The following is a 16,861-nucleotide window of genomic DNA, read 5'->3' as shown; positions in this document are numbered from 1 at the left end:
GACCTAAATTATAGATTACTTTCACTTTGTTTCCTAACTTGTCTAATACAGCTACATTATCAGTTGCTTTCCTTTTGTTTCCTAATTTGCCTCATGTACCTATGTTATAAATTGCTTTCATTTTGTTTCCTAAAATGTCTTATATGCACATACTTTGCACAACTATCTTTGGGTTTTGGAGTTCACATTTTGTTCAACAATTCCACTTTTTTCATCCCCTGAAATACTTTGTCCACGGTGATGTAACATTGCCCAAAATGTGTTTCTCATTAATATCTAACCTTTGCACTTCTTCTATTTCAGTTATTCTGCACATACTGTCTGTCATTATTTAACCTGTGTTTGTCAGAACATCAAAAACTTAATTGTTCCTCAGAATATATACTCTTCTGGGTGTATTCCAACCAGAGCAAACTGTTGTTTATTAATTCAAATATATATACTGTTTTGTGTACAACTTCTCAGAATATATACTCTTCTGGGTGTATCCTAACCAGTGCAAACTGTTGTGTATTAATTCAAATATATATGCCCTGTTTTGTGTACAATTTCTCAGAATATATACTCGTCTGAGTGTATCCTAACCAATGTAAACTGTTGTGTATTAATTCAAATATATATCCTGTTTTGTGTACAACCTGTCTTGTTTATAGGATCAAATTGCAGTTACTTCTGATAGATTAATGCATCTCAATGTTAAAGCAAGTTAGGATATCAGCCATTATAAGTAGTATTTATTGAGGCTTAGTGTTGTGATCATGCGGATGAACAGAATTCCCATGTCAACTTTCAGTCACAGGTGAGTCATCAAGATGTATTTGGTCATCTAGAAAGTAGATTTTCTAAAGATATCAATTATAAGGGTTGATTGATCAGTTCTAAGCCTCATATGGAAGGAATTGCATAAAAGTGAAATCTTTTGTTGTGTTCTCTTGAGTCAATTGAGGAATTGTTACACTGTGACAAGGAGCTCTCTTTGCTGACGTTCACAGCCTAACAATTTGCTCAAATTGTCCACAACATCATGTAATGTCCACAGCAAGAGATTTTACTATTCCACAATTCCTTCTATATGAGATTTAACAATCAACCCTTGTGTATCATTCGTGTGTTTTTATTACAAGCTCCCAAATAAATGATTGTCAGTTTTTATTTCTCTTCTTATTATTTGCAAATGGAAATATTAATGTAATATGTTTCCTCACACACAATGTGATATATACATAAATGAAAAATCATGCTTCACATCTTTCCATAATGTAATCTAAACCACTGAAAAGTCAATTTATTTGATTTTCATTATATATAATCTGTGAACAAGTATTGTTACTATATGTCAAAAGTCTACATGTTGCATGTTTGTTCATAATCTTACAGTATCTTATACACTGTGTATCTAGATGATAAAGAGCTATAACAAGATCAGTAGACATTCTTTGAATCTCACTAACTCTATGTTCACCAGCTTATCTATACTAAGCAACAGTTGTATAAATTCTGAAATTATTGTTGAAGTATTCTCCAGTCAAACCAGGTGTTTTCTCTACCTGCTGACCATTGTGTGCTTTCAGGTTGTGACAGTGCCAGAATGGACCTTGTGCTAATCCTTGATACCTCCACCAGTGTCACTGAACCCAATTTCAGACTCATGCAGGATTTCTTGAAATATTTTCTTTTCCCTGCCAACATTGATGATGACAATGTTCGAGTTGGTGTTGTCATTTACAGTACCAAAGTTGCTATCCAGTTCCAGATGAGTCAATATATTGGACAAAAGAGAGCACTTTACGGGGCCATTGACAACATACCCTATATGTATGGAAGTACAAACACCTATGGTGGAATAAATGTCATGAGGACACAGATGTTCACACCAGCAACAGGAGACCGACCTGATGTTGAGAATGTGGCCATTCTCATCACTGATGGTGTGTCCAATATCAACTCAAGAAGGACAATTCCAGAAGCTGTCAAAGCACGAGACCAAAACATCCACATCTATGTTATTGGTATTGGTCTGCAAGATACAAGGGAAATTGATGGCATTGCATCACAGCCTGTTGAGGAGAATCGTTTCACTGTCCAGGAGTTCAGTGAGCTGTCTTCTATGAGGGAAAAAGTCTTTGGATCAATTTGTCCAGGTATTTAACACTACATTTTTTCCAATTCAAAACAATGTGTTAAACATTTGATGTTGAAACATTTTCACCAATGTTTTAGGATTTAGATACTTAGACATTAAATGTGGCACAATAAATAAACAACTTTACCCCAATCTCCTTTAAGTAATGTTCTTGAAATATTTCAGTGTTCTTTTATAACATATATGCATGTTCAATTGGTTGAGTATGTGTTGGTTTATTTCTAGTGCCTCCTCCAACACCTCCACCAACAGTTCCAGCCAAACCAAAAGGTGGGTTCAGATCTACTGTTTTTGTAAACAATATATCTGTATTAGCTACATACAGAAGACTGCTGAATATCACTTTTAGTACTGTCATTATTTCATTAAAACAGTTTATGATAGTAGTGACTGTTTCATAGGGAGCAAAAACGAATATCACTGGCTATAGTTGCACTATTGTATGGATTGTTATATTCAATGAGGACTCAACGTTTCTATCTCCAGACTGTTCCACTGCCAAGATGGACCTTGTGCTAATCCTGGATACCTCCACCAGTGTCACAGAACCCAACTTCAGACTCATGCAGGACTTTTTGAAGTTCTTCCTTTTCCCTGCAAACATTGATGATGACAATGTCCGAGTTGGTATTGTCATCTACAGTACCAAAGTTGCTATTCAGTTCCAGATGAATGAGTATATTGGGCAAAAGAGAGCCATTTACAAAGCCATTGACAACATACCCTATATGTATGGAAGTACCAATACCTATGGTGGACTAAATGTAATGAGGACTCAGATGTACACACCAGAAACAGGAGACCGACCTGATGTTGAAAATATCTGTATTCTCATCACTGATGGTGTTTCCAATATCAATGCCAGAAGAGTACAGCCTGAGGCAGTTAAAGCCAGAGATCAGAACATCAATATCTATGTCATTGGTATTGGTCTAACAGATACTAAGGAAATTGATGGAATTGCCAGCCGGCCTCTTGATGACTACAGGTTCACTGTTCAGGAGTTCAGTGAACTGAATGCAATGAGACAGAAGGTCTTTGGTTCTTTTTGTCCCAGTAAGTAATTAGAAATTAATGATTTTAATTTATTTGTCATAACATTGTTGTATCAGCTGTTAAATATACACACTAATTCTGTTCAGAGTGGAGAATGTTTAATATCTTTACAGTTACAGGTATTTGCATTTACTTTCTGTGAGAGAAGGCTTTTTTCTTTTTTCATGTGTTAGCACTGGCAAGAGACTATTCAATGCATTGAATCAAATATTGTAAATAACGTGAACTGTTACTTTTTCTTTGATTTTACCTTTTGGCTTCAGTCTGTTGAACTGAATATTTTAAAAGGAGGTTGTCTTCCTCTTGAGAGATAAGGAACACAGGTAGCCAAGTCACAATTTACTGTGTTTCCTCCATCAGGCCTGCCAGGAAACTATTATCATTGGTTTGAATCCCAGATTCAAATTGACTGTGCTTCTGGGTTTGTAAACACAATACTCATGCTGGCCATGGACCTGCATGACTTTTGGCTTTCCTCCCACTTCAAGCTGACATGCTGTGTCAGGTAACTTAAATGTTCAAAGTGGCCAACTCCCTCACTCACACTTCAGAGAATAAAATATAATGGTTCAATGCTTTGATATTATGTGGTATGTAGTATATTTGCTTACTAGTAAATTAGGACCTCAGCGTATCAGTTCATCTTTTTTCTATGCATTAACATTTGTATTAACTATGTATTATACACCACTTATCTATTTCTGATCTATCGGAAAGTTGAATTATACTTGATATTGCAGTTTCTTTTGTATTTCTTTCAGTTACAACACCTCCACCAACTACAACAACTTCTACTACTACTACTACAACTACAACAACTACCACCACTACTACAACAACACCACTCCTAACAACAAAAGCACAAGGTTGGTGATCTCACATGTCAGGATGTTGAAATCTGACAGGTTCACCTCATCTTGATAGAATATTATGTATCCCACCTGAGAGGGATGTATATTTCTGAGTAGGAGAATACATTCCTTACACTTGCCACAGGGAAAACAGGCTACATATGGATTTCTGAGTGGGAGAATAAATCCCTATACCCCTTATAGCCTCTGGCTCAGCGGAATGCCTAAAATCACAGATACCCCTCATGATACTACTACAACTTATATCACTATTTATGCTGTATGACCCTTAAAGGAGTGTCACACAGTATAGAAGCTCAAATGACAAGAAAAATGTCAGTGATGTATGAAGTGTATTGTTTGTGGATAAGTTTCCCTTTTTTGGGTCTATTAGACTCTGCTAATAATTAATCTGTTGTGACAGTACAACATGTATCTTCTGAAAATGATGATGGTAGACAAACTTTGAACAAGAAACACATGTTGTTTATATGCGAGGATATATATTTTTTTTAAATGAAGTGTCAGAGTCAAGTGTCAAACAATGTACTTGATCCCTAGTGAATGAGTTAGGTATTTTTTATTTTAGATGACTTTCGAAATCATGAGTTCAAAATCCCATTTCGGCCTGATGTTCTTTCTAGGTTTGTCAGCACCATACCCAAGCTCATTGTAAACCTATATGACCTGCCTAACTTCAGTCTTTTTTCCCACATCAGGGTAACACATCATGATATAACTGAAACACTGTTCAAAGCAACAACAAGCCAAATTCACTCACTCAATAACTGACACACTATAGGGATCTTTGGGAATATGAAATTGCCTGAGATTGGTGGTCAAGATCACTTGCTGCCAAATAGGCATGAAATGTAAGGCTAGTGACAACATTAGAGCTGAGGTGAAATGGGGTTTAACGTCGCGTCCAAGATTATTGCACTTATATAGCGACGTGCATGTACAGGTGTCTGTGGCTGCTTGTACTAGTCCGGACTGATGCCGATTTATAGTGCTAGCACACTGAGATACCATGCCGCAGTTTAACATGAATACCCCACTCAGACACAGTATACAGACTACGAGCCGACCAGTGCTTGTTTTAGCCCCTTAATGCTGAGCGCCAGACAGGGTAACAACAAGTACCATCTTTTAACGTCTTTTGGAATGACGCGGCCGGGGATCGAACCCCGGACCTTCCGCTCTCCAGGTGGACGCTCTACCACTAGGCCACGGAGGCGGTCGACAACATTAGAGTGCCAATAGAGTGTTAAAGATAATATATGTGATATTTTTGGTGTGTTCTCCACTTGGAAAGATTTTAGTTGATAATAGTGAAAAATACTAAAAACATGAATAATTAAAAAAGCACTTTGCAAAAAGTGGTGTTTGCTTGAATTTGAGCTTCACCGCCAATATTGGTTTTCTCAACCAAGCGTTTATGACAGATGTTAGAGACTTAATACCAGATATACCGCCTATATACCACTGGGGAATGTTTCTGACATGAATGGATGACCTGGAAGATGAAGGTTATTCAGTATGAACTTGGCATTAAATAAACTTGAGTATTTATGATTGATATTTGAAAAAACTTTGTATACATGATCTCTAAGGGAAGATGGTCGCATCAAATTTATGTGACCTCCATATAAGGCCAAAGTCACTGGGAGTCAGAATGTGAAACATTCTAATTTCATGAAATTTCAGATTAGTTCATGAAATATCAAAGTCTTTTGCAATCATTTACGATGAACTCAAAGTCAACACCTATCATATGTCATGATTATGTCAAATGTCAGAGTCGCTTTGAAGGTCATTCACTCTGGAAATGAGACTTGTTGATAGTTTCATTCAGGAAGTATGGTTTGTAACATATGGAGACAACCAATGTGATTGGATGACATTGAAGGTCAAGGTCACAAAATGGGAAGTAGACATCCCAAAAAGGTTGTGTATATGCAAGGATATATTATTGAGGATTTATTATTGGAACTTCACTAAACTTTATATACATGATATTTAGGCAGTGTTTATGACTTTGTTATTGAGGCACTGAGAGGCATAGGACTTTCTGTTCAACTTTGTACTGCACTGGGCATGTGAGAGGTAATGTCAAAGTGGTTCATGATATGTTTCTGATGAGAAAGTTTTCAGAAAATGATGAGGACAGGCCTCTTTTGTTTTTGCAAGTAATGCAAACACCTTTCTAGTTCTACTATTAATTTATAATAATCAGCAGTCTCTTTGTGTTTCACGTTGACTTATTTTGGGAAACTTTAGACAAAAAGTAGTCATGGCTGGTATGATCACTATTTGATAGTGATTGATAAACAAATGATTATGAGATAGTCAGATTCATACAATGATCTCTGCTCTTAACAGAGATTTGTATGATTATGGAAAGGGTTTTGTCGCTTTATTTCTGTTTTCTGTTTCCATAATGATATATGGGTTAAAAGAATATCCTATATAAAAAGATGTCACATAATAATTCAGCTCATCACATTTGGACTTTGTAATTTCAGACTGTTCCACTGCCAAGATGGATCTTGTTATCATCCTTGATACCTCTACCAGTGTCACAAAGAAGAATTTTCTACTCATGCTGGATTTCTTAAAATTCTTCCTTTTCCCTGCAAACATTGATGATGACAATGTCCGAGTTGGTATTGTCATCTACAGTACCAAAGTTGCTATTCAGTTCCAGATGAATGAGTATATTGGGCAAAAGAGAGCCATTTACAAAGCCATTGACAAAATACCTTACATGTATGGAAGTACCAATACCTATGGTGGACTAAATGCAATGAGGACTCAGATGTACACACCAGAAACAGGAGACCGCCCAGATGTTGAAAATGTCTGTATTCTCATCACTGATGGTGTGTCCAATATCAATTCCAGAAGAACCATTCCCGAGGCAGTTAAAGCCAGAGATCAGAACATCAATATCTATGTCATTGGTATTGGTCTAACAGATACTAAGGAAATTGATGGAATTGCCAGCCGGCCTCTTGATGACTACAGGTTCACTGTTCAGGAGTTCAGTGAACTGAATGCAATGAGACAGAAAGTGTTTGGGTCGTTTTGTCCAGGTAAGTGAAAATCATGTATGGCATGAATAAACTAAAGTTGGATAAACAAATCTGTTTTATATGTAGTTCACAGAGCCTTGTATAAGCTCTGATACTCTTTAACTTGATAACTATGACTACTGGAATGATGTCAGAAGAAATTGAATCAGATAGCCAAAGTATGTACCTCTAATTACATACCAAGCTAGCACTGAAACCATCTCTCTCTCTCTCTCTCTCTCTCTCTCTCTCTCTCTCTCTCTCTCTCTCTCTCTCTCTCTCTCTCTCTCTCTCTCTCTCTCTCTCTCTCTCTCTCTCTCTCTCCTCCTCCTCCTCCTCCCCCCCCATCACATGGAAACAATTTCGACATAGTCTTAAACAAGGGAAGGGTTTAATTTACTGGCCTCAACAAAGCTTGAATGAATACTTTTGCATGACACTGAATATGTGCAATGACCATTGAAGCAATTTGGACTTAGTCTCAAATGAGGAGCATTTGTTTCATGCCAGCACTCTTCAGCTAATAAATATTTCTGCATGAAACCGTTATCATTCTAGGCTATAATTTGCTATTATTGGGTTTTTTATTTGCAAACAGATTTATAGTAACAACTTGAACTAATGTATGAAAAAGAAGGTGTGGGGAGACATATGTTTTTATGAGTACATACACATTCTAGTTGTCATGTTGCAAAAATATTCCATGATGTTCTGGGTGGTTCAAACTGGTTTACATTTTGGTTTTGGGTTGGGGTCCATTTTCACATTCACTATACTTCTAAGACTGTACAGGTTGACAGTAATACTGTCCTTCAAATTTGTTCATGTTGATTTCAATGTTAGTAAATAATAACAACAGTGATGGACAAACTGTATTGTTTCAGCATTATCAAATAATGTTGATATCTATCTGTTGAAAATTCATCTTGCTATTGTAGAGTGAATATATGCCTTGAACATACCATACGGGATCAACAAATGCACTATTTGATCTAAGCATGATTTCAGTGAAACTAAGCAGTAGGTGAAAGGAAGTCCATCTGCACAAATGGGTGCAATAAGTAGCCAATCTGAATTGAGTATTAGATCTTTAGGCATGATGCAAATAAACTACAGAAAGAACTAGGAATTCACTGATGGAATGAATTTATAATCATTCATATTTTTTCTGTAAAGCTTAGAAGCATGTATGGAGTAGGCACTCTAAGGTGTACTGCCTGTATTTTCAAATTGTAATGTAAGAACCCTTTGTTATGTTTTAGTTACTCCTCCACCAACCCCACCACCAACAACTCCAGCCAAACCCAAAGGTAAGGTCACCTTTTCTTACACAGAACTGATATCATATAGCATTGATATGGTACAGAGCTATGATGAAAAACAAATGTTTACATGATTGAACGTATTTACAATGAACGTAGACTTCACTGCTGGTAGAAAAATATGGCCTCACAGCTCTGCCTTTTCATTATAAATCTGTTTGACAATTGAGTTCAGATAGACACAACACTAGAATAGTCATGGTTTGTTGAAATGGCTTCTTAACTTATTGTCTGCAGAATTGTGCAGACATTTACATCTGTAAATACTGATAATATAAAACAAGTTATGATTCTTGATATGACAATGTACTTCAGTCTTCATATAACCACTCCTACTAATGGATGGAGTGGAGAACTAACTACCTGTAATCTTTTAGGAAGTCATACAGATTAGTGTACATGATTTTTATCTCTAGATTACTAAGATTAGGAAATTAATGAAGAAAAAATGCATCATCCATTCATTAAGCTGAATCCATTTGGGATGTTTCAGACAGTGAGAATTAAGGCAAATCTATATACTGTTTCTCTGATAGCCTCAATGGCAAGTGCCACAATAGCTGTAATATTGCTGAGTACAGCATTAAAACAACAAACACATTAATGATGGCAATAATATAATTAATAATCAAGCAACAAATTTCTTTGAATTAGGCTATTCATCACTGTATTGTAAATTAAACTATGTAATGCTGACAATAGTACACCTGTCTGACTTCAACTTACATAGTTTGTAAGTAAACACTTATGTCAGTTATCGGGATGACTTTAATGAATGTCATCAAATCTTAAAACAAGCATGGGCACCTCTGTCAATCTTGTTTTTGCAATCATCTTGCACAAAGAACAAACATCAACAGTTTTTTTAATTACACACTCACTTTATTAGCATTTAAGACAATATTATAACTTAATGTTCCCCCAAAGTTACAGTTTTCCATGTCTTTCCAGACTGTTCCACTGCCAAGATGGACCTTGTGCTAATCCTGGATACCTCCACCAGTGTCACAGAACCCAACTTCAGACTCATGCAGGACTTTTTGAAGTTCTTCCTTTTCCCTGCAAACATTGATGATGACAATGTCCGAGTTGGTATTGTCATCTACAGTACCAAAGTTGCTATTCAGTTCCAGATGAATGAGTATATTGGGCAAAAGAGAGCCATTTACAAAGCCATTGACAACATACCCTATATGTATGGAAGTACCAATACCTATGGTGGACTAAATGTAATGAGGACTCAGATGTACACACCAGAAACAGGAGACCGACCTGATGTTGAAAATATCTGTATTCTCATCACTGATGGTGTGTCCAATATCAATGCCAGAAGAGTACAGCCTGAGGCAGTTAAAGCCAGAGATCAGAACATCAATATCTATGTCATTGGTATTGGTCTAACAGATACTAAGGAAATTGATGGAATTGCCAGCCGGCCTCTTGATGACTACAGGTTCACTGTTCAGGAGTTCAGTGAACTGAGTGCAATGAGACAGAAAGTCTTTGGTTCTTTTTGTCCTAGTACGTACCAGTTCCAGCTATAGACTTTTATCAATATCATTCAGACTATGATGCTATTCTTAACCCATTGTTGTCAGTTTGGAATCCTTTATATGTCAAACTAAGATTAAACAAAAAGTAAGATAATATGTATGCAAATTATCTGTTTGTAGTATGCTCCACAATAAATGTTCACACATTGTTTTTACTGTTAAGAATGCAACAAAATCTCTGCTCAAAGCATTTAGTAATGTGTTTTTTATCCTTTGGGGTATGCCTAAATGTGTAAATATATGTTTAGGTTAGATTTCATCAATTTGTCAATAATTTTCATTGCAAAGCTGTTCTTAGACTTCAAGTTGATAATTGGAAGAGTGAGGAACTCTGTTATTCATTTCAGTTACCACACCACCTCCAACAACTACAACTACTACTACCACGACTACAACTACCACTACTACCACAACTACCCCAGCTCCAACACCTGCTCCAACACCCAAAGCACAAGGTAAGATATGTTCTCTTATAACAAAGTACCCATTTCCAGTTTCTTTCAAAAATTTGCTCTTACAGTAAGTTAAGGAAGAGAATATATGGATGTCAACTTCTTTTTTATGAGGAACACAACATTTCTGAGTATATGCTAACTCCTTCACCAGGTGAATGAATGCCATGAGGCAGAGAGCATATATATATGTACAGGTAAGGACAGCAAAATAATAAGATAACAAAAGGTGGAAAAGTAAGTAAGCTGACACCAAATGTGATGAGCTTGCTTGATTCCTGTAACAATTAATTAATCTTGCACAGAAAATATCTGTTGTGAAATAATATGATTATGTTGTACTATAAGAGACAAGTAATTGGTTATTTCTCATTAATATAAAGGTTGGTAGCATCATTACTAAATGGATTGTATTATGGGGAGTCTTTGATACCATTGGTCCTCAGTAACTCTGTGTATTGGGAAAGAAATTGTATTGCTATATTTTGTGATACAGGTAACTGTATTGCAATACATATTGCGATATATATTGGGAGCTAAAGTGTTTGAAAGTGATTAACACTGATTATACATGCAGATCCTATTTTCTACATACGAAAGTAAATATTACTCAGCATGGTCAGTCGCCGCCTTTTTATAGTTATGGATACAGGGAAGATAACATTGTGAGACAATTATCACTTTCGTGTTTTCGCCGTTTTGTCAATCAAGTTCGAAGGCAAGCATCATTTAAACAATGCAAATAATAGCAAAACTTGTTATATTTGTTTTACCCAATATACCGGTAACACTATGCAGTCCTATATCAGTGACCCATGTTATAAGACAATTATATGGAGGATCTGGGTCACGTTGCTTAGACCTAACACTCTCCATTGCTGTCCACACCTCGTTGTGGCACAGTACTGAAGAGTGAAAGTCAGCAGTTCTGGGTGGTGCTTAGCAGTGCTAAGAGGAAAAATAAATATGACAGCCCAAACACTGTAGGGCACGACAAGAAAACAAACTGGAATGTGTCTCTCTCTCAGGATGAAGTTGCCAATGTTCAGGCACGCAAGGCTTACTTCATCAGTGCTTGAGATGCATATGGCTTCAGCTTACTTGGTGCATATCATCAGTATGGTAATAATACATTACATCAAAATAGGAATATAAAGATCAAAAGTTCTGTTCTGTATGGTATTCTGCTTCATAACATACACGTACAGTGTAGGGTTGCACATACAGCAGATGTAGTGGAAGGAAGCACACTGTTGCATAGGCAACTTCCCAGCATTTCTAAGTGCTGCCTGACACTAATCCCATTTGCTGGCTTAAAGAATGTGACTCTGGTGGCTCCCATTATTGCTGATTACAGATCATACCTGTAACAGGGTGGCATGCATGGCCCAGTCATCTTAGATACAAACACAGGCTGTGATGTACCTGAAATACTCTTCAAAGCAATGCTAAACCAAACTCTCTTAATCACTCCTCTTGATATATGATCAAATTTTTCCTACTGGTTTGTTTGCTGCAAGCGTGTTACATTTTGGATGTCATGATGTATGTGAAATATTCTTGGACATGACTTTAAACTCAGTTTCACCTTGACTAATAACCTCCTGTTATAATATGACTGATATCGCAAACAAGCAGACATTTTAATTTTCAATCACTTTTGTAATAGTCGAACTGTAGATATTTCTACATAGGGTCATAGATGTTGTTGCAGTGCCTTCTGGGATTTTACAATATTTTGCTATTTATTGAAAATACAAATGAATGTTTCATATTAATAATCTCTATTTACATTAATACATGTATGAAATATATGCATCAACTTTCTACTAACATGTTTCTGACACCTATTTCATTCCCCCATACCAAACCATGTTCATGAATTTGTTTGCAGACTGCTCTAGCAATAAGATGGACCTTGTGCTAATCCTGGATACCTCTACCAGTGTCACAGAACCCAACTTCAGACTTATGCAGGACTTTTTGAAGTTCTTCCTTTTCCCTGCAAACATTGATGATGACAATGTCCGAGTTGGTATTGTCATCTACAGTACCAAAGTTGCTATTCAGTTCCAGATGAATGAGTATATTGGGCAAAAGAGAGCCATTTACAAAGCCATTGACAACATACCCTATATGTATGGAAGTACCAATACCTATGGTGGACTAAATGTAATGAGGACTCAGATGTACACACCAGAAACAGGAGACCGACCTGATGTTGAAAATATCTGTATTCTCATCACTGATGGTGTGTCCAATATCAATGCCAGAAGAGTACAGCCTGAGGCAGTTAAAGCCAGAGATCAGAACATCAATATCTATGTCATTGGTATTGGTCTAACAGATACTAAGGAAATTGATGGAATTGCCAGCCGTCCTCTTGATGACTACAGGTTCACTGTTCAGGAGTTCAGTGAACTGAATGAAATGAGACAGAAAGTTTTTGGTTCTTTTTGTCCAGGTAAAAACTTGACTGAAGATAGTAACCATGCACTTACAAACGGGTCAGAAACTTAAAAGCCACATTTTCAAGGTTTTTAGCTATTGACAAAATATAGACTTGATTTACATATACTGGCATTTCTGACTAAATAAGAGGAAAATATTCAGACTAGAATAATTTTGGGCTTACATAATTGTATCGATAGTTTGAAATTCAGATTTAGTTAGTTAGCATTTTTCAAAATTCTGTTCAAATTGCTGTTAAACCCTATCTCGCTCACTTATCATGTCTAATTGATGTTGTCACTTTTATTTTAGTTGCTGTACCAACTCCTCCTCCCAAGACAAGTAAGTTAGAGTTTGTAAATACTCCAACTTTGTAACAATCTGCTAGTTTATGAACACCTTATTTACAATTCCTGTAGCTTTTGCAACATGTTTTATTGCGAGTCCAATATTGAATGTTACTTTGGAATATTTATATTTATGAAACATATTGACAAACCAACTGCGGAACCTTTACACAACAGCCAATAGAACTAGCATTATCTCAGGGTTATTCACTTTATTAGTGCTACTATATTAAGTACATATTTTGAATGTTGATGGAATCACTCAGCAACCAGGTATGTGAATGCCATGTATGTGAGTGCATATTGAGTCCATCGATGTTGACATTACTGCCATATGTAAAATCAGTAGGATGTGAACTTAAAATTCCTATTTTTTTTATCTTGAATTATTTTTTACAAAATCTTTTTAGGAGGGGTCAGAAAAAGATATTTTTGCATCCAATATATAATCAATTTGCAAAAGATTTTTACCTGGACCTGAAGTTAATCATCTTAAGCAATACATTGAATTAATAATGTTTAAGTCAATGAAGTCTTGCTGTATAGTCATGACCAACTAAATGTGCTTTTGCTTATTATAGCTAAAATGGATAGAATTATCATAAAAACCTGCATGTTATCAGAAATCTGCAGACCACTTAACTTGATCACAATCTGCATTTCCCTAACAACAGGCTGCTATTTATTCTATTGTTATGTGACGTCATTGGCATTTCTTTTTTGTGATGTCATCCAATAGTATGTTCTAAGACGTTGCTATTTGTCAATTAATTACCTCTTTTTGATACAGCCACTTAACTTATGCTGCTGTTTGTTTATTTGTTCATTTTGGGATTAGGTACAACTCTATCTATTTTAGGTGCAATAACAGAACCTGTATTTTTCAGGGCATTATCATTTGCATGAAGTCCTCAACCTTTTCTACTGCGCTCCTCTGTCAGGTAGTTTATGGCTGACTTCAGGCTTCTGCAAATGATAAGGCCCTGAAAAATAATGTAACCCTTATAATAACATAGAAGCTATATCAAAGAAAGATAGGCTATATTTTAAGTTCACAACCACAATTGTTTGAAAGACATTGCAATAAACAAAACATCTCTTTGAACAAACACTCATTTGAATGTTTGAGAATGTCATTAACCCAGATGGCATGGGACATTGCTCATTACATCAATCACTGGTTTGTTTGGTCCAGATTTGATTATGTGCCATCATATAGCTGAAATATTGCTAGTGCTGCTTAAAACAACAAACAAACAGAAGCAAATATCTCAGTGATTTTTAAGAATCGGTGATATATTTTTAATACTTATGAAGTTACCACTGCATCTTAAAGGAATATGATGTCGACCGTTCTGAACCTTGTTTGTAACCAATAGCCGACAAACCCCAAGCAAAGTGACTGTACTGCTAGCCCTCCGTAGGGTTTTGATGACAGTATCTAGAGTATACATACACAAATGAAAATAGTTCATGAGTAAGTTTCATGATATATGTTTATCCAAAATGAAAGAGATGAAAAACACTCGGCTGTCCGCAAGAAACTCTGGATAGGAGAATTATTGACTTCATATGACCAAGGCATATTTATATTGTAATCTGGGCTTCTAATCAAGTCAAGCTGGCATCATCTCAGTGTAAAAAAAAAATGGAAAAAAACTGCAGCCAGTTTATTCTTTCCAGTGCTTGCATTATCGGCTTTGCTGTGCAGAGCTCTATTGTTTTCATTAGAGAACTGAATTGGGCATGTGATGTTACACTTGGAAATTATTTCATGCATGATTTAGGGTCGGTCGGGTAGCCTAGTGGTTAAAGCGTTCGCTCGTCACGCCGAAGACCCTGGTTCGATTCCCGACATGGGTACATTGTGTGAACCCCTTTTCTGGTATCCCCCGCCGTGATATTGCTGGAATATTGCTAAAAGCGGCGTAAAACCATACTCACTCACTCACTCATTCATGCATGATTTAAAAACAGACACAACCGTCAACATACTGTCCTTTTAACATTACCAGGATTATAGTCTTTTCCCAGATGTTTATTGTGGAGATAGATGAGTATGTTGTGTACCAGCTGTTCTTCATTTGTTTTGTGACCATTAACATTAATGTTTGTAAGTGTTATATGCAACTCCAACTCAACAAGTATAATAGTTTCATGTTGTATTGTGTGAATTACAACATGTTAAGTTCATGTTTCTATATCCATTGTCCTAACAGTCACTTGTTGAATGTTTCAGTGTTATTCTGTCTCAGTTAATGCAAAGGTGAGGAGGAGATGCTCCATCAACACTCTGCTCTTCAGACTGAAGCTCAACACTTTGCCTCAAACTACATGTATATGTAATGGCTGATATGCACATGATACAAATTGTTCTTAGGTCAACCATTTGGTATTGTTTTCTTGCAACAAAGACCTACAATTGTCATTACCGGTAGTCAAGTTAAAAAATATGGGAGTTGTGACCATCTGAGCACTAAGATTGCTTTGTAATACAGGTTCCAAATTGGAGGGGGGGGGGGGGGGGGGGGCTTTATTGGTTTTAAAAATATGAATATTAAGATCTAGTTCAAGACACATGAGCAAATTTTACTTGAAAGGTATGCACTTGTGGCCTGCTATCTCAAACAGGATGGAACATACAAAGTTGAGGTATTGTATTACTGATTGTACTAGAACGGTATCAAACCAGTGGTAACAGTTCAACATTATTTTTTTTAAACCTTCAAGATGTCAGAGTTTGAAATGACATAATGAACTCAGCAGTAGTTGGTATGGAAATATCTCTGAGAGTAAAATATACTGTACTGACAACCATGGTTTTGATGACAAATGTGCTACAGGAGATCAGTTCTGTGTTGTTTCCACGTGCGACAAGTTTTGTCATCTGTGTGGTATGTGTTTATGTCAATTTGTGGTATGTGTTTGTCCATTTGCACTACATCTATCTTCTTCACAGGTTTGCTTCTACATCACCTATTGTTTCTCCAGTACTAATGCCTTGTACATTTAGGTTGTTCTGATGCCAAAATGGACCTTGTGCTAATCCTGGATACCTCGACAAGTGTCACAGAACCCAACTTCAGACTCATGCAGGACTTCTTGAAATACTTCCTTGCTCCTGCCAACATTGACAGGGACAATGTCCGAGTTGGTATTGTTATCTACAGTACCAAAGTTGCCATTCAGTTCCAGATGAATGAATACATAGGTTCTAAGAAAGATCTTTACGTAGCCATTGACAACATACCCTATATGTACGGAAGCACTAACACTTATGGTGGAATAAATGTAATGAGAACGCAGATGTTCACACCAGCAACAGGAGACCGACCTGATGTTGAGAATGTGGCCATTCTCATCACTGATGGTGTGTCCAATATCAATGCCAGAAGGACAATTCCAGAAGCTGTCAAAGCACGAGACCAAAACATCCACATCTATGTTATTGGTATTGGTCTGCAAGATACAAGGGAAATTGATGGCATTGCATCACAGCCTGTTGAGGAGAATCGTTTCACTGTCCAGGAGTTCAGTGAACTGTCTTCAATGAGGGAAAAAGTCTTTGGAACTCTCTGTCCAAGTAAGAGATATATTTTTCATTTTGATAAT

At 36.5% G+C, this 16,861-nt stretch overlaps 1 protein-coding gene across 1 annotated transcript in view; it reads left to right on the top strand.

The window, feature by feature from the left end:
- Positions 1 to 16,861, top strand: part of LOC139465989 (uncharacterized) — a 232,491-nt gene that overhangs the window by 98,162 nt on the left and 117,468 nt on the right. The window contains exons 40-50 of the mRNA XM_071248005.1: positions 1,729 to 2,141; positions 2,369 to 2,413; positions 2,630 to 3,199; positions 3,961 to 4,065; positions 6,576 to 7,145; positions 8,387 to 8,434; positions 9,398 to 9,967; positions 10,347 to 10,454; positions 12,346 to 12,915; positions 13,215 to 13,244; positions 16,263 to 16,832. Of these exons, the coding sequence (XP_071104106.1) occupies positions 1,729 to 2,141; positions 2,369 to 2,413; positions 2,630 to 3,199; positions 3,961 to 4,065; positions 6,576 to 7,145; positions 8,387 to 8,434; positions 9,398 to 9,967; positions 10,347 to 10,454; positions 12,346 to 12,915; positions 13,215 to 13,244; positions 16,263 to 16,832 (3,599 nt within the window). The remainder of the gene's footprint in view (positions 1 to 1,728; positions 2,142 to 2,368; positions 2,414 to 2,629; positions 3,200 to 3,960; positions 4,066 to 6,575; positions 7,146 to 8,386; positions 8,435 to 9,397; positions 9,968 to 10,346; positions 10,455 to 12,345; positions 12,916 to 13,214; positions 13,245 to 16,262; positions 16,833 to 16,861) is intronic.

This window comes from Haliotis cracherodii, unplaced genomic scaffold (genome assembly GCF_022045235.1).
Source record: "Haliotis cracherodii isolate W230 unplaced genomic scaffold, xgHalCrac1.p SCAF_18, whole genome shotgun sequence".
Lineage (NCBI taxonomy): Eukaryota > Metazoa > Mollusca > Gastropoda > Lepetellida > Haliotidae > Haliotis > Haliotis cracherodii.
The sequence above is the reverse complement of the archived record's forward strand: the minus strand, read 5'-3'. Positions and strand labels throughout refer to the sequence as shown.